Source organism: Bombus terrestris, chromosome 10 (assembly GCF_910591885.1).
Source record: "Bombus terrestris chromosome 10, iyBomTerr1.2, whole genome shotgun sequence".
Lineage (NCBI taxonomy): Eukaryota > Metazoa > Arthropoda > Insecta > Hymenoptera > Apidae > Bombus > Bombus terrestris.
Window position 1 is genome coordinate 1,196,841 of NC_063278.1, and position 21,812 is coordinate 1,218,652.

Sequence of the window (21,812 nt, forward strand, 5' to 3'; positions counted from 1 at the left end):
TTTCTACGTTTCACGATCGTTCCAATCTTATAGCAATTCTAACCAGAGAGAGAGAGAGAGAGAGAGAGAAATGCTCTATGCTCTTAGAAATAAGCTTCACGTGGCTGAGAATATAGACGAACGCAGCTGGATCGATACAAAGAAGGCCGAGACCGAGGCAAAGGGCGAAGAAAGTGGTTCGCGGTCGTTAGAAGATTACGATCCTCGACTGAGTAAAGGAGAACCTCTTCGAGACATCGCCTCCTCCACCCACTTGTCCCTTTCGATGTGTTTATTCAATGATAACAAATTACCGAACGAATCTGTGCAGTCATACTCTATAATTGCGACTACCGTGGTGGCTGCACGGCTGTCCGGTTCGCTCGTCGATGAATCGTTCCGGGAGGTTAGGATCCGCGAGAAAGTCGAAGGTGAAAAAGCTCCGGCAATAACAGGGGCTACGGCATAGAACGACGCGTGTAAGAGAGTCAAAGGAACGCTAAAGAGTATGTCTCGCGCTCGAAAGTATTCATCCTATTTCTATCGCGGCGGTGATTATATTGCCTCCGCGTCCTTTTTTTTACCATTGGCACGATGTGTCGTGTCGGCATCCTAACGTGGAATTATTCTGCATCGAAGGCCGTTAACCTTTAACAGTAGAAAGAACCTCCACGCGGTGTGAAATATCGCGTGGACGCATAGACCCGATACGATTAACATCTTCGACGTAATTGGCGAACGCCAACGATCGCGACAACGCGATAAGTACAAAAGGATTTTTGCGAGATTATATGCGCGCTAAGGGTGCAGACCGATACATCTAACTTATACTGGAAATCTTTTCTTTTCGTATTTGGAATAGTGAGACCTCTTTTTAGAAAGTTGCTCGATCGAGCCTGCCGTAATATATCTAAAAATAGATATGTATAAAGCGCGTTTTCAAGCTTTGAACAAGACCTTGAACATTCCGATACTATATAAAGCAAGAATGCTTTCTTCGCCCGTGTCATCGGTATCCCTGGGCTCAGATGCTGTCAAACGTCAATCAAAAGAGCACGGAGCCACGAAGTTACCATAAAGTATGAGCGCGTAGGAGGTGACGCTAGAAAAATCGATAGGGAGGCGCGAAAGTGTAACGCTGACGGCGGCGCGTACGTTCACGTTCCAGACTGGGACGCAGACTGGCGGCTCCTCGAGCCGGCAAACTCTCACGGCCTCTGAACTCGTACTCGTCATAACTGCAAATGGAATGAATACCTGCCTAGCCGCCTATAGTGGTAGCCACGAGTGGCCATTGCCGGTGGATGGTTACTGGCATTTACGGCACTAACCCACTGAATGCAAGCTCTAAGATTGACTCGAGATATTAAGCGCGCCATGTGTACGCGCGCACCAACACATCATAAACGAACACACGAAGAACACACAAATGTACGTAGGGATATACGTAAAGAGAAATACAAAGAACAGAGGCGTACACAGAGGGATGTACGTAAAGAGAGATGCGAGGTGAGGATATACCTGTCTGGCCGCGTACGACGGTAGGTGGAAACGCAGTCCCCGAAGCAACGAATTACCGGATGACCCGTCGACGACGAAGACAACGAAGCCGACGGGGACAATGATCGCGCGCCTACGTGCGCGCGTCTACGTGTACGCGGCCACGAAGATCAGGGAAGCAAGGTGCGAAGGTGGCATCGACTCGAGCACCTGCTACCGTCATTATCATCAAGCCAAGCCAGTTCAGAAAACACGGGGAGCAAGGAGACGAGATTCGAGTCTAATTCCTGCCGTAGGCTGTGCAATCCGCTCTCGTTGCTGCTTGCGTCCACAGGACCGCGAGCATGCAGACCCCGGCCTTTAACCGATTTACCGTGCCACTCTGCTTGCCACGACCATTACCGTGGCGTGACCGCGACCAGTCGCCCCGCGGCCCAAGGATTTGTCCAGAGACTTCCGGTAGCCTCCTGCGCGATCGCAACGATGAAGCAGTTATTTCACAGAATTGACGAAGAAAAAGCGTGTCTATAACGAGGTAAGATTTGTCCATATTTTTGTGACAAATCAAATTTTTATTGCGTGTGACCGAAAGATTCTCGAGAGGAACGTACATTATTCGATTATTCCTGACAGAGCCGATGCAGTATTAAAAATAGAGGAACGCGATTAGAAAAATAAGCATATATATTGGTCATTGAGCAATGTACTTTACTATTAACTATACTATTTAAAGAGATTTTTTCCAGCATTGCGACGCTGTATAGACAATTAAAAAAAACTTTTGAGAACTCGACCGATTTTGAAGATATTTAATATCACGTCCGATTCTTACATACGTATAGATAAAGATTAGGGAGAAATTATGAACTTAACGTGCCACTTTGGAAAGTCGAATCTCTATGGGTTCCCGGTTTACGAGAAGCATAATTCTGCTCGGTGAAGGAACGCGGCTTCGTTTAGGATCTCTCGGTCCTTTCGGATGGCCGATGAAATTCGAAGTTGTAGATACGAGAACGGAAGTAAATCAAACGGGGTCCACGTTGATTCGTTTGCATCGATAACGATCCTCGTAGGGAGCATAAACTCTTAGCCATGGAAAGTCGAGCCTCTAGGTTTCCCAGTTTATGAGAAATATATATTTCCACAGAGCAAACAACGTGCTGCGGGGAAGAATGAACGGCCGAGAGAAAGGTATGGCTCGATGCAATCGTATATTAGGCGTCCCGCGGTGGTTCGACGATGCGAGGAAACGAGACCTCACCACGGGCAGAGCATTATCGCGCGAGCAACGCGAGAATCGCGAGAATTCGAGCGGAGAGAGAATTACGAGGCGCGGACGGCTAAGAGAAATCCTTGGTGTGCAGCGTGAACGTTTCTTTCGAGCAAGAAAACGGCACAAGATCGATCGATCGACGTATCAGAGACTCGATCGGATTCAAATTATTCCACAAACTCGCCTCAGGCATCCGATGGATCGATTTCAATCCATTGATCGTGGATCTTTAGCAAGAGTATCGATGGCTCTATTAGCAAATCAGATAGGTAATTTATATGCTCTGTTAATTGTTTCGACATTTGATCTAATTTTAATCGTGAAAAAATAGCGTGAAAATTAAACGAAAGTAGTAAATTCCAGATTTATAATGACACGTTGTTACGTGAATTGTTTCTTAAGATGTAGCAATGAAACTGTAGTAATTCTAGTTTCGACTGTTCGAGCAATATATTTGATGCGATTGCGTTTTAAAGTGAAAAATATAAGAAAGATTTGACGTATCATTGAAGATGCTTAAATTTGAAATTACGAAATGTGACCAAATATTGTAATAGGGAAATTCATATATTAGGGGTGTTCTCGAAAATTGCCCAAGAAATCTCCACTGTATTTCAGCGAAGCTTCAAGCCTCCATAGAGAGATGGCACCGGCTGCACTGCTCGCGAGAATTCAGAGACCCTTAGCTCCATCCCCTTGTTGGTATCAGTTGCTACCAGAAATGAAGATTTTTCAAGTAACCTAGCGTCTTTAAATGCTTTGAAAATCAAACAGAGATCCCAATTGCGCTCGTAAATTCATTTTCTATGTCAACTTTATACCACACGCACGATATATTATCTGCATTCGTTTATTTGAATAGACAAGTCTTATCGATCACCGATATATGATAAGCTAAATCCGTTACAGAAAATGAGAAACGAACGTGATTAGTAATATCATCGTAGAAGTGAAAAAATCCAAACCCCATTGCCAATTTATCGATAACCCAATTCCTCTAGTCCAACGTTGCAGTATTTTAACAAAATCTTCGAAAGCTACGTAAGCGACCACCTATGTGAAACAGCTGGCATGCGCGAAACAGCTATCGGCTCGTAAAATAGGGAAGAAGCTCGCGTGCATAAAGAACACGGAAGGAAGAGATAGAGGCGAGCGCGAGAGCGAAGGTGGAAGATAACCGTCGGGAGTGCGTGGACCCGTAGGAACGTACCACCCAGCGAAAAATTAATAAATCCTGCTCTTAAACAAACAAACTCCACCCATCCGCGGATCGGATAAGGGGCCGGCTATTGATTTATTAATTTAGAGCTGCCCATTCTAAGACCACGGCCCGGGAACAGACCGAGGGAATATACTCGCTCGCGCGCCTGCGCTCTCGTGCTCCTTCGTAGCGCTTCAGGACCCGAAGTTAAGGGATCCGCTATCCGACGTGGTATCGGTAATTATAGCCCTGAACGCGGGCGCGCGTCGGTTACGTTCATTACTGAATTATCGGCTCTGCTCGGCAAACAATGTACCCCTTTCAACCCTGCCTTCCCCTTCAGCCTTCATTCTACACCCCCTTCTATCTATTCCTTCTCCTCGTCTAACCTGAACCCAACAGATCCCGAGTGTCTGTTCCTCTCCTTCGTTTTTCCCCCCTTTATCCTTGCTCGACCTCTTCCAATATCTCCTCTCCTTGCTCTCGGAGAGAAAGAGCGAGAGAGAGAGAGCGAGAGAGTGAGAGAGAGAGAGAGAGAGAGAGAGAGACCGGGTGCTATCTGATGGGCCACAGGCTGAACTACGACCGGGCCCTTTTTCTCTTTAGCCCTTTCTTCCTTCTTCTTTCTGTCCGTTCTTTCAACCGAGCTTTCAACGCTCACATCGCCGGTTATCTCGCCAAATTCCGTGACTCTCCTCTCTTCGTCGCAAATAGTTTACAAAATTATTCAGCGATCGAGCACGACGATCTTGGTGTGGTTTAGGATCGTCACAAAGTATGAAAATGGTGTTTTATATGATGAAAAAATGATCAATCACGTTGGAATAGCACGATGAAGACGTCCTGTTTTCAGACTAATCCGGAAATTCTGGATAGGAATACGTTTGTGGTAGAGTAGAAATGAATCTCGAGAGTGTCCGTGAGACGAAATGATTAATGGCATTATCCTTCGCCGCGGATTTCGCGTAACACGAGATCAACAAAATGAGACGATGCGAGAACGTGATTCCATTATGCAGCTTCCCGTGGATGGCTTGCCAGCATTTCTGTCCCGCTTCCGATACGCTGAAATTTAATAAATTCGACGTTTCTCGAAACCTCGTTACGGATACGAATTTTACATTCGCCACGGTGTTATTAAGTGTGAATCGACCTTAATACCTAGGTGCACCGTATGACTATACGAGAAGACGTGAACTCGAGGATGCGGCATGCACCTTTGCTTCGTCATCCATGATGAGGAACGCAAGAACGCGCATTACCCACGGATCGCCGCGGCTTTTCTGGTCCACCGTGCGACCACTTCGACCACCACCATTGACCGCTGCCTACGTCCTCCATAGCGAAACATTGGCCGTTTATTCTGCGGCCGACTTCCTTACTTGCTGCTCTGACGTCATTCTTTTTGTCAACGACTTGCACTTTCGTATCAAATTTATATCGATACGGGGGTTTGATATCGTCCGAATTAATTCATGAAAAAATCCGTATAGGATACTATTTCTACGAAATCGACGTACTTCGTTAACATGTATATTTGGCAGACTCTTTTGAACAAAGAAACCATTCAATTTATCGAGATATGAATTCTTCGCGATTGACTGACTGTTTTATTTTTTTCTCTCTCCTTTCTTGTTTTACGTATCTTTTTTCTAGAAAATTTTACGAAATAGAGGGTTAAATAAATTATTGTACAAAGGCAAGTAGCTTAACCTACTTACGATGAATCGAATCGGAACGCGTAGATACGTATGATAATTCTTGCTCGGAATAATACGGAGAACATACAGGGAATAAGTTTGTAAATCTTATTCCATATAATATATCGATCCCAAAGAAAACAGAGAAGAAACGAACTGTACATGAAAACTAAAAGTATGAGTTCTTATGCTACGAACCTACCATGGGGATAAAAGAAGAAAAAAAATGAATCCAATAACGAAACACGCTCTTTTCAACGCCAACGTCCACCCATCCGATTGAATCTTTATCTTCTGCAAGCATCGAGCCCCATGAATTGTAAATCGAACCTATCATCGTTCTTCCGAATGTAAATCCGGCCGAGTCGATAAGTGCTCGGAGTCGTGAGAGGTAAGCAGGTGTCGATGATTCACGAGAAGTTCGCTGCAAGGCTGTAGGGTTGCGATTTTCTGGCTACTTCGAGCCAACGCCTTCTAGAACAACTTTTGCTCGTAGGTCACGGTAGAGAAGAATTTCTACGAAACCATAGTGGATATGGACCGAAGCGTTTCCGCTGACACGAGGTTTATGGTTCCAGACCAAGGTTTGTGGTCTCGGAAAGGTAGCGACCGAAAAAGAGAAAGTTACACACGCAAGGGGGGTTCGTGGCAAAATGTAGCAGCCTACGAACGCAACGCTAGGTATAAATATGCAGCTCGGCCGCTTCCAAGTTGCGTCGGTGGATAATTTATGCCGCGGTGGTTTCGCGCCGCCCAGCTCGCCCTAAAAATTATTTATTTGATTGAACACCGCTTCGGGGAAGGCTATTCTCAGCTAACCCGAATGATCGTCCGCGAGAGAAAGAGCTCGCACGGTTTCGTGACGCAGAAGGGGATGCATAGGTGACGCTTAGGTGTCCGACGTAAGCTTTGTTGCATACATTAGTCGTTCGAATGGTAAATTACGTGTGAAATTTGAGAAATGATGATTGCCAATTCTTTTAAGTCAGCACGATGCTTAAATCTACCCGTAATAACAATCTATGCCGGAGAATGGTTAGAGTGTAACGCAAACTCGAATTAAAATTCGGAGGTAATATTCAGTTACACGATCCATCCTCCAATCCCATCAATTAACACGGAGAGACAGCGAACCAGCGTTACGGAGACACAAAGTCAGACCGTCTCTCGGTATCTTCAGCATCGCTGGCACCGACACGATGCATTGTAACGAACGATACTAATCTGGTATAATTAGGTACACCTGCGAGGCTGTTGCAAACAATGTCGAAAGTGCGAGCTTCACGCATGAATCACATGATTCCGACCGATGCCTTCGAGGTCGAGTTACGTTAATCACGAGCCAGAGATCGATGCAGATGCGCGCGTGCGTGATATACCTGCTATCATTGCCTAGCCAGCGCCCGGCAAAACGAAAATAAACGAAGGGAAAAACAAAAAGAAAGGAAGAAAACCTGATTGCGAACCAGTCAACCTATAACTTTCTACCTTACGACCCATTAGCTTCCCACACTTGAGTCATACGCGTCCCGGTCGAACAATGCCAAGCATTGTCTCGCCGCGACTATAATTCGTAATTAGCCTTCTGATTAATTATCGATTTATCGGCCAATTATTATAATTATCTTGGGACTGCGCCCCGCGGATCTCGTGCACTAGAGTATCCCGGTTTTATCTGATAGACTGAAAGGTCTCTTCCCCTTTCGTTCTACAACCAAGACGAAGCTTATATAACCTTCCACGCGAGAGCTTCTTTCGCGGATAAACGTTACTTACATACTAGGTCCGCTTGACCCCAGCGAGGGTCCGAGCAAACGAGAGCCTTCACCACGCTATCTATATCGTGATTTTACGACGCACCAGGAAACCCTGGTAAATTGGCACAATTACCCTCTCGCGTGGACCTCCTCGATATCTTACTCGGAAAGACGCGCGTGCACGCGAATCCAGCTCGAGCGGTTCCACACGTGGCTTGGTTCGCGACTAACGCATCGGGTTACAAGGGAAATAATTCATCGAGCTAATATACCGAGATAAATTACGTAGGATGATAATCGATGTCTACGCCTGTGTCATCCGAAGTAATAAATGCACCGCTCAAAGATCTACGATCCTCGGTGGTTTATCGAACTAAGCGTACGTAGTCGGAGAGACGAGTTTCTTATCCTCTTCGTTTCCTATGTCGATCTCTCTCTAGCCCCGCGAAATCTCGTCGATTCGCGGAACCTTCGTCGTAGATCGAACCGAGTCAAAAATCATCGACTCGCGAGGCGAACGTTTAATGACGCCGTCCTTTTCTCGGTATTCCGCGAGTTTCGAGCGCATCGAGACCGAGGACGGCTGGATGCGAGCTGAACGGTCGAGCGGAGGAGTGGTCGATCTCAGATACGAGGGTCGACCTAACTTTATTGTATTTAATTAATTACTCCGTCCGATACCCGATCCTGCAATTTGTACCTTCCCATACCTCCTCGCGTCCCTGCACCGTACCTCTTCGGTCTTCGTCGCCGCCTCCGCTAAGAACGCGACCTCCGCAATCACTTTTTCTTCGTTCATAATCGGGAATAATCGACGTCACACTAGCAAGATATGTGTCAACGTAAGTATATCTTATTTTACGAACAAACTGAGACTTTGGTAAGTAGGAGAAGCGAGTTTCTTCCGAACAGAATGATTCTTTGATTGCTTTCAATCTTCCTTAAATATCTCTTTAGATAGAAATATTAATAAGTGGGAACTTAATCTCTTGAAAGATTTTTCAATTTAAACTCTTACGAACTCTTACGAATTCTTGAAGCAATCTTAAAACGCACATCTACGAGGATGAATCGTCAATAAAATAGACAAAGGAGTCGAGAACTATCTTACAAGCCGTCAGGATGACATCGTAAATTACACGAAACTCGGTGTCCACGGTATAAGGAATAAACAGCGTACATCGGCGAGTCGCGTAGCATAAATCAGAGTTAGAGAGAGCTGATCCTACGCATACCGAGTTGCCAAGGATGATCCGTACGCGTGTAAGGTGGTGTCACAACATCGGTAATGCCACTATAATGCTAATTTACTGTTTATACCGAATGAAACCACCCTTTTCATTTTCACATACCTCCCTTGTGTCGCGTCGATCGTCGTTCTGGTATTAACGCTGGCTCCTCTTAAAGAAGCATCACCTTGACCCTAAGCTCGACGAGATTCACGCAGAAATATAGGTATGGATAGCGAGCGAACAACGTTCAAGAAGGCTAAGCTGTAACCTTGTCTTGTAAATGTCCTCATTTTTCCTGATTTTGGAGCACGAGAATCTTCTTAACCGCGAGTTTTAATTTGCGAACGAGAACCTATCTTTTTTGTTACGTATATGTGCGTGTACATGGGAACTGGATACATATAGAGAAGCTACCCCGAGAGATATTGTGCGGTTGATGTATTATTGCACGGTAAGATCAGGGTTGTGTTTCATAACAAGATGAAGTACCGCAGGCATGGAAAGTAATAGGGTAGAATTTATGTTCGCACATTACTGACGATGCGTTGCACGTGTAACCTACTTCCAACACACACGTAGCTTTTGTTGCCCCCCGGTGGATTTAGTTTCCCCAGTCGCTTTTGACTTATTTGCTTTTAATTTGGCATTCGAACGATCGTAAACGAAATATTACAGAACTTGGTTATAGCGCATTGAATAATTCTTGTGTTATATAGGTACATCGTTAACACGCTGACTGCCGTGAGGGACATCGATTACTATATATGTATGTGGTTTGCGTGATGATGTTAGAACTAATTGAATTATTCAAGTGAAATAAGCAACTGTTATTCATCAAACTTCCAATGCTTTTTATGACAAGGTAATAATATAAATTTGTCAAAAAATGTTTAAGCAATTTTATCGTTTAATGAAATAGTCATCATAAAAACTAATACGCGAGTCTTCTTTCTCTCTCGTATCGTAATTAATAAAATATACATAATATAACAACTTTGATCCTTTTACGATATAATTACATTTTTTTGCACTTCTAACACTAGGTACAAAAGATATGTACTTTCGATCTTTTATACGCATACATATTAATAATTTCAGTAATAAATTTTAAAACATTTCGAATGTCACAAATTCGTACAGCAGTCAACGTGTTAAGATTATTTCCTAAGGCCAATTCAAAAAAAATATAACTACTAAAAACAATAATGCAGACAATTAAGCTCGAAATATACGACTTACCTCGTACTCGGATATACATATCTTGACCATTGTGAATCTGGAACTCAGCACGCCGCCCACCACGTTCTCCGACTATTGGCTCAAATTTAGAGTTCTTCATCCTTTCAGAGATTCCTTCGTCGGTGTTCCATTCTTCGGTAGGCGCAGCACCCTCAAGTGGCTCCAGGAGTGGAGGTCGAACGAGAGTTTCCAGCACGGTTCAACACGCGGATAAACATTCATCCATCCCAAGGTAGGTCGGCTAAAAAGGCGTTACACTATTGAACCACCAACGAGTGCACTTGTAACGCGACGTTTGCAAGTCACTTCGTGACCGAGTCGTGAGAAACACAAATATGGTCGCCGTGACCGATGTTTGCGATTAAAAAATCCGTTTTATCTACTGTTTCTTACATGATCACAATTATTGTTAGGTATTTTATTCACTTACGAGATCACAAGGTGAAGCGATATCAAGCTATTGTTACACTGGATACACGTTTCGACGAACTGTTGTGCATGCATGTAAATGACGTGCACATGTATTCATAAGAACAATCAAATATTAGTATACAGTATCACGAAAGTATTCAAACACTTGCAGAGATCTTTTACGAATATATTATATGCATGTGTTACACGACAGAAGAATTTGGGAAATTTGTAGAATTGTGTGAACGAAATTGTATTTTTATATTCAGTGAAAAGTGATAGGTTAGGTAGGTTAGCTTCTATCAAATTAGAAGTAGAATCGTTTAAAGGATTTGCAATTATGATATATGAATTTTGTCAAAATATACCAAACAAACAAGAAATCCCCCCTGCATATCCAGATTAGTTTCAAATTTGACCAAACAACCATGATATTCGTGTCTCGTTACGGTGAGAACGAAAATTCAAAACGTTTTTCGTAACACAAAAGTTCTCTATAGTAAGTGTTCAAGTACCTATGTAAGCCAATGTATACTCTTATGAGAATAGCTACTTACATTGCATGCATTTCATTGTTTAGACTCGTTATTCATTGACACTGTCAATCGTCAGAACACGTGTTCACTGTAAGCATAACTTTAATATTAATATCACGTCACACACGAAGCAAAAAACCCGAATAATACAATAAAATATTCGCGTTAATATTCGCGTAATGTTCAGTCAACGGTACGACATATTACACTGAATATACCATTATCCTAAACTGCGCAGTAGTTTAAATTTATAGATCGTCGTGCGCATAGGCATACGTAGCGAACTAAATCTCGCGGAATTCATCGTTGTGTTGACAGTTTCGATGCTCGTGCGTATTGCTCGGTTCGAATACGAGATATTTTACGACATATACTCAAATATGTGCGTAATTCGTACGACGATATCGATTACCAAATCGAAAACGCGTTTGCGATACATTTTCAATGAAATACGAAAGAAATATAATTGTTCATAATTACATACGTGAACGTGAATCGTGTTTCGTCGCAAAGGAAAGCACTACAACAAACGAACTGAGCGTTTGGACGAAATGTAATAAACGCAGTCAGCAGCAAAACCGGAGTAATTATACTGTAACTCGATCGATTTTTGTATCCTGGGGAATATGCCGAAGGTAAGATATGTTGTTTATAACGAAAGACACGTCAAATTAATGTACATTTCTTAACGATATACAAATACTTTACTGCATGATTTTCTTCCTTTTGTAATCGCTTTCTTTTTCCCTTACAATTGCAATATGATGTTATGTATTTCTGAAATATCACATGATAAAATCTATGGTTACAGTGGATAAGTGTTTTGATAAACACGTTAAGGAAATCAAATATGTATATACATATAAAGATTTGTAAGAATGTATGCATTTCGATATAAGATATTCAATTCGTAAAAACACACACGTTGTAACCATAGCCTAAATTTTTATTTATCACAACCGTGACGTTGCTTGTTTTGCGGCGCCACATGCATACCGGCAAACAATATGGCGCGTTATTTTAAATCGAATACGCTGCTATTAAATTGACTAACTACGTAATTATGTAACTCTTTCGAGTTTCTTCTACTGAAAACGATACTTAGTATATAATTCTCTAGAAATCGCGTTACTTTAACCTATGCTAATACGATTTTTCTATGAAATAACTCAAACACTCCAAACTAATGCTATAGCATTTATATAGTTTTCAATTTATAAAATTACAATCTATTTAAAAAATGAAACCTATCGCTATCTCATTCGTATCAAAACCGAACATAAACTAATTTAAATTCCATCCAACGCAAATACCACCTCGATATCTCATAAATTGCTCAGTCGAAAAAAGATAGTTCCATCCTGCACCAGATTATGCGAAACGAGGTTCGATGAACGTCGAAGCGCAATATCGATTCAGTCAATTATAGGAAGATCCTTTAATTACCGCGAGTTCGATCCACAATATCAAATTGTGAAACTGACTTCTCGTTAATCCGGGCTCGAGATACACGGAATGATTGGCCGTCTCCTCTTTCTGCTGGCGCAACGAACGAGAAGGACGCAGCACAAAAGCAGAATAAAACGAGCGACGGAGGGGAAAGAACGGGAGAAAAGCGTGGAACCTGGCTCCGGGATATTAACATTATAAATCGTGCAGGCCGGCGACACGCCCGGGGCGGAGTCGATCGTATCGACTCGATGCCCTCCTCCGGGCTCGATATCGATTACACTCCCGTGATTGGCAGGATTCGTAACACGCCAGGGGGATCTCGTGGCGCGACCGATCGATCGTCGATCACGCGTATCCTCCGATAAACGCTCGGATCGCGCGCTTCTATCCCGTTTGACGGACGTGAAATCGCGGAATTCCGTGCGACCAATGTGCACGCGAGAGAAGCTTGAATCAGCAGGAATCGCGGATAGATATCGACGTCGATATTGTCCACCTATAGGAAATGAACTTGGTGGAATTCGCCACTGCTTCGAGAGATTATATTCGACTGGTGTTTAATCGCGGTTAGGACGAGTTACTTGTATATTTTTTAATATTTGTTTTGCTACATATACTTCGATAGACCATTGTAAATGTGTACTAATTAGTTAAGTTAGTTTTAACCGAGAAAATGTTGTAGATTTTAATAACTTCTTTTAATACCTTTATGCTTTTGCTTTTAATTTTCTTTTGACGTAAAATTAGTAAATTGCAGGATACATAATATCGCGATTAGACTTTCTGGTGTATAGCAATTATGTTCGAATTTACTACCTAATTGACAAATAAAAGTTAAAGATTTTTTTTTTAAATAACTTATATATATGTTTCTCTAAAAAATGAAGCGATACAATGTCAAAACTTTCACCAGCGCGCAATTCGTAAACTTTAACAATGATTCGATAAGACATCGTAACACAACTACACAGGGAACGAGTACAGTTTCGAAATTCGAGTCAAAGGGGGTATAGTATATAGTACAAGTACCGGCAGAGTCTTTTATTCCCCTCACGGGCAGTGAATCTTGCATTGACGGCGACAACAACGGCGTATGTTGACCAAATTGAAGTATTCAAAGGAGTGGGAACGCTGCGCTCCGGCGAGCTGTCGATGTACAGTAAACGATCATATTATGGGACGCGGCGCGATCAACGTCAAGGAAATTTATTGGGAAGTCGCGAAAAAAAGTCTTATCGGCACCGAGCTGGCTCCGCCGCCTTTCACCATATTTATCGACACTAAAGGTGAAAACTCGTCACCCCGTTGACGACAGCCGTTGTTGTGCGTGCACGATGGAACCCGTTCGTAGCGGCACGAAAGGGATTCGCCTGGACGAGGCGAGTGAAATTGTTCGTCCCGCACCTCCCAACGGGATTCATCCGCGGTCTCGAGCCAGGCGTCAATAATCTTGACGTTAACTGTCGAAATGTCATTGATGCCACGCGGAATTCTCGCCGTTCTTCGTTCATAGGGCGATTTTACGGCCGCTTGAAAGCATCGAGCACCGTTCCTCATCTTAGTCCGCTTGTATCGCGGCTATGCGTGTCTTTGTCGCCTTTGAATTCGAATTTTGCAACAGTATTATGATTAGAATCTAAGAAAAAAGATTTAAGCGACGGCTACGACTTTGGCGGAAGATAATTGCGATAAATAGGGATAATACAAGTGGGATAGTGTTATTTCGGTCATTTCAGCTTCGATATTTTGAACAATTCAACGTCGAAGTCTGCCAATCTAGAATAATCAAATTTGTCGTATATTATAAAACATTATATATTTCGAACATAATCATTCTGGTTGATTTTGGTCGATGCAATTCTTTGGAAGGACGTACGAATTTGTTGGTACACGTTGGTACAAGCACGAACGTTAGCTGTTTTCAAGATCGATTTTACGATGCACGGAAACCGGGCGTGAAAAAGTCTTGCGAGTTTCGTATTCCCTTTGCTCGTCCTTCTTCGCGTTAACTGCTGTGGCACGCCAGAGTACGGACCAACTTTGCGGTCGTGATCGTTCAGTTCTTCCGAACAATGGGCAGCCAGTGTTCACGGGACTGTGTCAAAGTGCCCTTTTATTGGGCCGTATTTTACCTCTTCGTATTCGAGAACGCACGCGTAACGACGCCAGACGATTCACGACGGACGCTGTCGATCGCAACGATCGATGTGCTCGTGTCTGCCTCTTAGATCTTACTTTTTTTTATTACACCGATGGAAATTATCCTAAGAATCCATTCCCATAAGAAGCTTCGTTCTTTGATTTATCTTCGTAATTGAAAAATTTCAATTAAAATCTCATTTATCTTTACCGTTTGCGCGAACAAATTAATCCTCGGCTTGAAATGTGCACATCTGTAGCTGAGTCTCTATTATATTTGAATCGTGATTGAGCGTGATTTCAGTCACACGAATACGTGTTTTTATAACGACTGTACGCAACCATTTGTTTCGTGGAGAAAATTGGGATTCCCAGGCGAAAAGGTCTCTCGATTGACAGAACCCTCGGGACGAAGAATTTCGCGAGAAGAAGTCGACCGCACGAGAACGAAGCGTATGAGAACGCGAGTGTGGGCACGTCGCGTCGCGTCATAACTCCCCGGGCATTGTAAATCACGGTGGACGCCTCGTGCACCCATAGAAATGGTTATATTCGGCCGTAACAGCTCGTACCCACCGCGACGACGACCAGGCTATATTTTAATAGTAACGATAAATTACTTACGCGGAGAGAATCGCGTCCCAGTACTGGCGGCGATGAAACTCTCACGCGGAGAGGGCGCGATCTTCTTATCGGGCATCTTCGAACCCCTTCGTTCTCTCTAATTACAGATATAACCTTATTGCAGCGTTACTTAAATCGCATTTCCATCTTTGATACTTTTTCTTTGAAAACAAGAACGTATACCTACGCAATGGCACGCGATTGTATTTGGACACTTGCTATAGAAGACTTTTATTTTTACGTATACATATGTTGTGCGTGTTACGCGAATCATTTTGAAACACCGTTGTCGGTAAAATTTGAAACCAATCTGAAATGGTGGAACGAAGCGAATCGTAACAGTGACTCGTAATATGCCAGTTTGATTACTACGTGCAAAATTTAAGGTTGAATTTTGCGTATTATATAGAGGCTTAATCCTACGGACGGTTACACTCCATTTAGGTTCCCATGAACTTTTATCGCAAATTGTTTAAGGTAATCTACCATTTTTGTAGACATTAGATTTACCAGTAACTCGCAGCGAGCATACAAAATTATCAATTTACCACGTGTAGTCGCCACAGACGTACCTTTCACTCAACTTGACAATACCCATTCACGCGACTATTTTTGCCAAGATAACTCCCGTTCGAGCGGAGAAATGCCTACAAATTGCCACATCGATTTATTGCTAAAGAGCCATTTTTCAGGGGAGAATGGTTAGTTTTCAAGAAAGATGGAAATTTCGCTTAATGCCAACGATGTAACGCGTCAGATCTTTCTCAAAGGGGCAACGGGTGTTTAATTGTCAGGGATCCTCGAGCGGTGGATAACATTTTCGACGCCCACAGGAACGTGATGTTCCAGAAAACGCAAACTCACCAGAACGAACACTAATCACTCGTTTATCTGGCCGCAACGAACTGCAGGATTCTCGCTTTTAGATATCGCCTGGATGGTGGGAAGTCGAAGTAATATTACGAATCCCTAGCTCGTAAGATTAATGTTCGCCTCGCGTCGCTGTTCATTAATACCGCGACCAGTCGCACGCGTATGTTTAGGATTACACCTTGATAACAGAATGGATTCCGTCGTGACATTGTGTTCGCACGATCATCGTCGGCTCCGAACACGACGCGCGTATTGCTCGCGTGGAATTAATGAAATTCCATCGTCCAGCACAATTTATGTTACGCCGAGTACTATCCGTATCGTGCTTTTAGAAGCAAGGACACGTGGGTGGAAGTTGGAAAGATAAAATCGTGAACTGTAACACACACGCCTGATTCTATCCAATTTTATCAGGCCAAGTGCGATGTAGTGGTACTAATTATCAATCTAGTTATCGTAATATCTTTAGTAACGGTTTCCTTCGAGAAAAAGTTTTCCCAATCTTAAAGATATTAGATTTGTAGAGTCAGAATTCTCAGAAAAAAGAACAAAAATTACTGAGAGTTATTTATATGATTTTTATAGTTTGCGTAGTAATAAAAAGAAGTTTCTCCAAGGTAGTCTCGCTTCTTTACATTTTTCCTACAACAATTTTTCTTTTTTATAACACAGTTATATATAGCTTTTACGACGATGAGCTCATGCGTAAGTACACGTGTCAATCAGACGATTCTACATGCACAGATAAAATATCCAAATGTAATTTTAAAAGTGAAAATGTATCGTAAGTCCTAATATAGTTGGGAAAATTTTAAAAATTTCAAAGATTAAAATCGTAAGGACTCTGGTTTACTTGCTCTAGTTTTGATTGTCCTTCGATAACTGGGTGCCTCTTAACTCGAGGAAAGGGCAACTTGCGCAAGCTAACTACTCGCGAGCCCATCGCCCACGCGGCGTGCAAGGTGGTCCGGCACTTGAGATCTTCGGGTCTCGGTCTCCGGACACTTTTATGCCCCCGACGACGAGCGACGACGACATCGCCGAGCACCTTCCACACGGCGTGGGCGAGTCATGGGAACCTGCGTTCCGTCGTAGCCTGCCCTCTCTCCTTGTTTTCTGACCGACCATTTGTACAACGTTAGTACGTGGTCCGGCGTAACGTCCACTTCATTATATATTCACTCTCTTCACTATTGTATTTTAATTGATACCAGTCGAGCCCGGCAAAAGGGTAGCGTTCGTGGTGAGCTTGGAAATCTGAGAGTTGTTCCGAATCGTTTGTTTCCAATTTGGATAATTTATGGGAAGGAAAAGCTTCGATGCTTCAGGGAAGGAAACTGGAACGCTGAACAACGATTCTTTCTTCTTTCGTACATACACATCCTGTACTGTTTCGATAAGACGAAGATCACGCGAGAAAAACATAAATCCAATTCTACTAGGCTGATAATTTCAATGATTCTTAACAAGTTTGCAACGATTCTTCTGATTTATCTAATTTACCGTGAGAGTCGTAACGTTTATGAACAAAAGTGTATCCGTTCCCTCATACCCTAGGAATATTAAAAAGAATCTCAAAGAACCACTTAACCTACATCCATCGCACATGATACCAAAAATATCGTCAAACGTCACGAATCCCCGAAAAGAATGTTCCGGTCACCATGTTCTCGTAACAGTATCAGATGTTTCCACACCGTCCAATCTTCGCCCAAATTCTCCTCAATTTCCGAGAGACTGTTACCAAACACAGAAAACAGGGACCGTTTCCTCTCGAATTCGGAAACTATTTTCGATCTCCTCGGATTAAGGCAGGGAATCGCGGTCAATTTTCGATCGTGGGACACGTGGCCGCTACATCGAGCGATTTACCGTGCTGGAATGCGGCGCAAGGTGGTACGCGATAGAGAAAGAGGAGAAGCTGGCAAGTTGTGCGAGGCGAGAGAAGAGAAGCTCCGTGACTCGTACTCGACGTTCCTACATACCCATCTCGTCGTCTCTTCTCTCGTCCATGACGATGCCCCCCTCTGTCCACCCCGTTGGTTCGTTCTCCTCTCTTTCGCGCATGGTTCGTCCTTCTCGATCCACGTACGTGTTGGTAAGGCCCTGTGAGAGCTGTATGTAATACCGGCGAGGCCCCGAGAGCGTATAAAACGCGTCTTTGTGCGCGCTCGGGCCAGCTGTTTGTCTAACACCTCGTACCTGCCTGAGGTCAGTGGCGATTCTGTTACGAGTCCCCGGGAACGCCGTTCGATTCACGGGCCGAGGTCAACGTTCCACGTTCCTGCTAGATCGACGGTTCTCCTGAAACGTCTGTTCGGACAACGGCTGGTCACCGTATACCTTGGTGTCGTGATTTCTTCGAGCCAGTTATGATTTATGTTTATTCGGGTACCGGTATTTCACGAACTCTGGCATTGCGCAGATTCGCTTGACAGGTTCCTCTTAATACGACCTGTCTAGTATAGATTAGGTCTTAATGAGCTAAGGCTAAATATAACAGCTCGTTGAAATACGAATTCTTCTCGCATCGGCGTGATTAATTGTCCAGAAGACACTGCTGTCTGTATTAGAATAGATTTCATCTGGTTCTTTTTAATTGGCAAGCTATAACCGAACACCGGTGTCTCGTCGGAACAACAAAATCAACGTTAATTCACTTTCCCGCTGCGCGACCTAGCAACTCGTCCAAAATTCCAATCAGCGATCTTCTAACAGTAAGCAAGAAGTCCCGCGACTCATACAATATTTAACAACAGGCGCAAAACGACGCGTTCTCTGAGACGTCGTAGCCCATATTCGATGCGTCCGTGTGAGCACGAGCCGGCCCACTGTTCATCCCGACGAGACTGACTCGTTGAAAGAACCTGGTACAGCAAAGGGGACTCTGTCCAACGTAAAGGACGCGACACACAGAGGCAATAACTCGGTCGTGATCTTCTGGCGCGCGTAGAGAACGGAAAAAGTCGGTCGCCGGTAATAAATACATCGCGGAACGGGGTAAGTTCGGGGGAGCATTGATATTCGCGTGGTTTCTTTCCCGGGCGCCGCTAATAACTTATCCGGTAGACGGTGGCCAGGTTCTTGCGCGTCTATCGGGCGTCTCCAGCTCTCGGTGGAGATACTCGTCCCCCGACTCGAGGCTCGTCGGGGGCGAGTGATGTTTTCTGGCGCGGCTAGCAGCGCTCTGTGTGGTCCTCGTGTCAAAATGTGTCAAAACTCGAGTTCGCGGTCTCGGCGTCGCCGACAAAAAGCGGTTCGACGGCCCTACAAATTAACGGGCCGTCCTGGTGAGGGCACAGACTCGAAGTAGAAAGGAACGACGCTGCTTGAGAAAAGCTACAGGATCCACGCCATCGCTCGATCAACGAATGTACTCTTGCTTCGTGATGGAAACGTAAATTATGCTTCAGTATGATGGAACACGTACAGTGATTTTAAGACTAGGATCTGGATCATTTTATTAGTCGATTTAGTGCGTATCTCGTGGATTTGAATTTTACTAGTTTAATACAAAGGATCGTAATACGAGCCTCTTAGAAGCCAAGCCGATCGCAACTCTATTTTATTGCCAGTTTCTCGAGATTAATATTAAGAGAATCAACGCGTTTTCTACATAAATTATATTATTATCTAATAGAGATCTTACAAATTACCTGACTGATAGGTTAAACGAACAGGGACTAATCTTCTTCTCTACTTTTTTTTTTTTATCAATTTATCTATGAAACCTATCAAATGTTTGTAACAAATATTTATAACAAAACGTATACGTATATCGTAAGCGATTTCAATTTGCCTCAAGTGTTGAAACATGCCCGACACGCAGGATACAATTTTTCTAATGTCGTTAAATAGATATTCGTTTAGAGTAAACTCGACAGAGGAATTCTACGAAGAGACGAGACATCTATTCCCAACGTTCACGATGAAATACTGCGCTGTTCTGTGAAATGTTACTCCATGTTTCCCCTGTAATTATCGCAAGTGTTAAAACGATCGTTAGGCAGCGCGGCCGCGATGTCCAAGAGGATACGTCTGTTCAACCTTTAGAATGCCATCGTTGCTCACACGAATTCAACACAAACGTATTTTCAGTTGAATGAAACGATTCGCCGAGGGAATTGCTCAACGATAGCTTGATCGACACCGGATTTATCGACGTTGCGCTCTCTTTACGAACGATTGCGACGATCGACCTTAACACCGTTGGAATTTCGCGACGACCTTCGCTACGGCACTCGACGTCTTCGTTTCCTCTCGAACGAGCTTCCGGAGTGGTCTTGGACATCCCTCGAATCAGATAAAATCGCAGTTTTAACGGGACACAAATGGCGGGTCTTTGTACGACAGAATCGAACCGTTGATTTTCTATGGGATACGGGCATGGTATTGTGCAAACCGCAACTGGATGCGCTTCTACACGTATCCGACCGCGGAGCCGTATACGTTCTCAACTTCACGGGGCGCGCGAACTGTTTGCCCGAGTCTCGATTTCCACCAGATAAAATTATATTCCGCGCGTCGAAGAATACAACCGGATGCGAAAGGTGTTACGCGACATCTGTTGCTATTTTCATCCCACGGTTGAGTGTTTTCTAAATAAGGAACGATATATCGTGGAGGTGTCATTTATCGTTGGTCGACGATCTTGTATAGACGCGACCAATCTTTGTGGATGTTCTTCGATGTTTGATAAAATTCTGTTTGAAACGTGCTGTTGGAAACGCTTGCCAGGTCTCGTAATTGTTCTTAAATCATTCTGTTGAAATCGCGGACAACGCGTTATTCGTTCGTATAAAATTTTTGAAATTGCGTTTTGAAATTGCGTAGAAAGATAGGAAATGGTTTACGGTGCGACCTAATAATATTTTAACGTTCTAAGCGGTAGGAACGAATAGTAAGCGGTTGAGAATCCCTTGAAAGTGATCTAAAAGAGATTGAAGACTGCTAACGAGGTTGTCTATCGTGTAAACTCGCGCTCGATATTTGCTCGATTATCGAAGAGGTATCTGCCATGTACGACACAGACCGTTCCGCTGGTAGGAACGATTTCCTCGTCGATCGACGATTTATTTGTGGATCTGCTACGTACCTGATAAATCCTTATTCGCGGCTCAAGGATCTCGTCGTCGCGCAGACCAACGTTTGCTGCCACTCTCTTTCTGTATTATATACTTGTCCAACATTGTTATTATTGCGAGCACGACTGCAGCTGCTCACCGGGAATAATAATGGTCGTTCGTGCACCCCTTCGTTACACGGGACTGTATCGAAGTCACGTACAGATCGGTATTGTTATTTAATCTGAGGCATTCGTTTAAATTAACCAAAGCCGCCATCGGCTAGTATCAATCTAAATATTTCTGTGCTGTCAGACACGGAAACGCGTGGAACGTTCGAACGATTCGATTAATCGACGTTTGTAATCGTGCACGGCAACGACTTCAGGGACGTCTCTCGGCATTGATAAACCGTGAATAATTTCTCGTTTCGATATCTTACGATCTTCGACATCTACGATGATGTTTCTCTTTTTCAATAGAGCCGCGCGGATATTTTAGACGCGTTCGTTTAAATTCCAAGAGGCGATCGGAGAAAGTTTTTATTTCAAAATATTGAAAATGCTCTTCAATTTCTTTCTGATATTCTCGGTATTCGAGTTAACAAGTGTGGCTATGTACACGTGCATTCGTCTGCAAGATCTTACTTGCGAATAGCGTTAGGGGAATATTGATGATGAAATAGAAAATTGATCGCTACGTTACACAGGACGGGATTAAGTAGCTATTTCACGCGTAAGAATTGATTATTCGAAAATTACACACTTTTATCCACTGACAAAGGAACCAGCCACGTTGTGTGTAACGAATGCAACTCTCTAATCACAACAGAC

General features: G+C 43.5%; 1 protein-coding gene and 1 long non-coding RNA gene across 2 annotated transcripts in view; one reads left to right on the forward strand and one right to left on the reverse strand.

The window, feature by feature from the left end:
* The window catches only part of LOC125385869, a 73,663-nt gene extending 62,631 nt beyond the window's left edge, over nucleotides 1-11,032 (reverse strand). Inside the window, exons 1-2 of the long non-coding RNA XR_007225577.1 lie at nucleotides 10,850-11,032; nucleotides 9,882-10,370 (exon numbers count right to left, since the gene is read on the reverse strand). This is a non-coding gene — a long non-coding RNA (uncharacterized LOC125385869). The remainder of the gene's footprint in view (nucleotides 1-9,881; nucleotides 10,371-10,849) is intronic.
* Nucleotides 11,033-11,136: 104 nt separating this feature from the next.
* Nucleotides 11,137-21,812, forward strand: part of LOC100648906 (zygotic gap protein knirps) — a 113,396-nt gene continuing 102,720 nt past the window's right edge. The window contains exon 1 of the mRNA XM_003398005.4: nucleotides 11,137-11,463. Within this exon, the coding sequence (XP_003398053.1) occupies nucleotides 11,455-11,463 (9 nt within the window). The 5' untranslated portion in view covers nucleotides 11,137-11,454. The remainder of the gene's footprint in view (nucleotides 11,464-21,812) is intronic.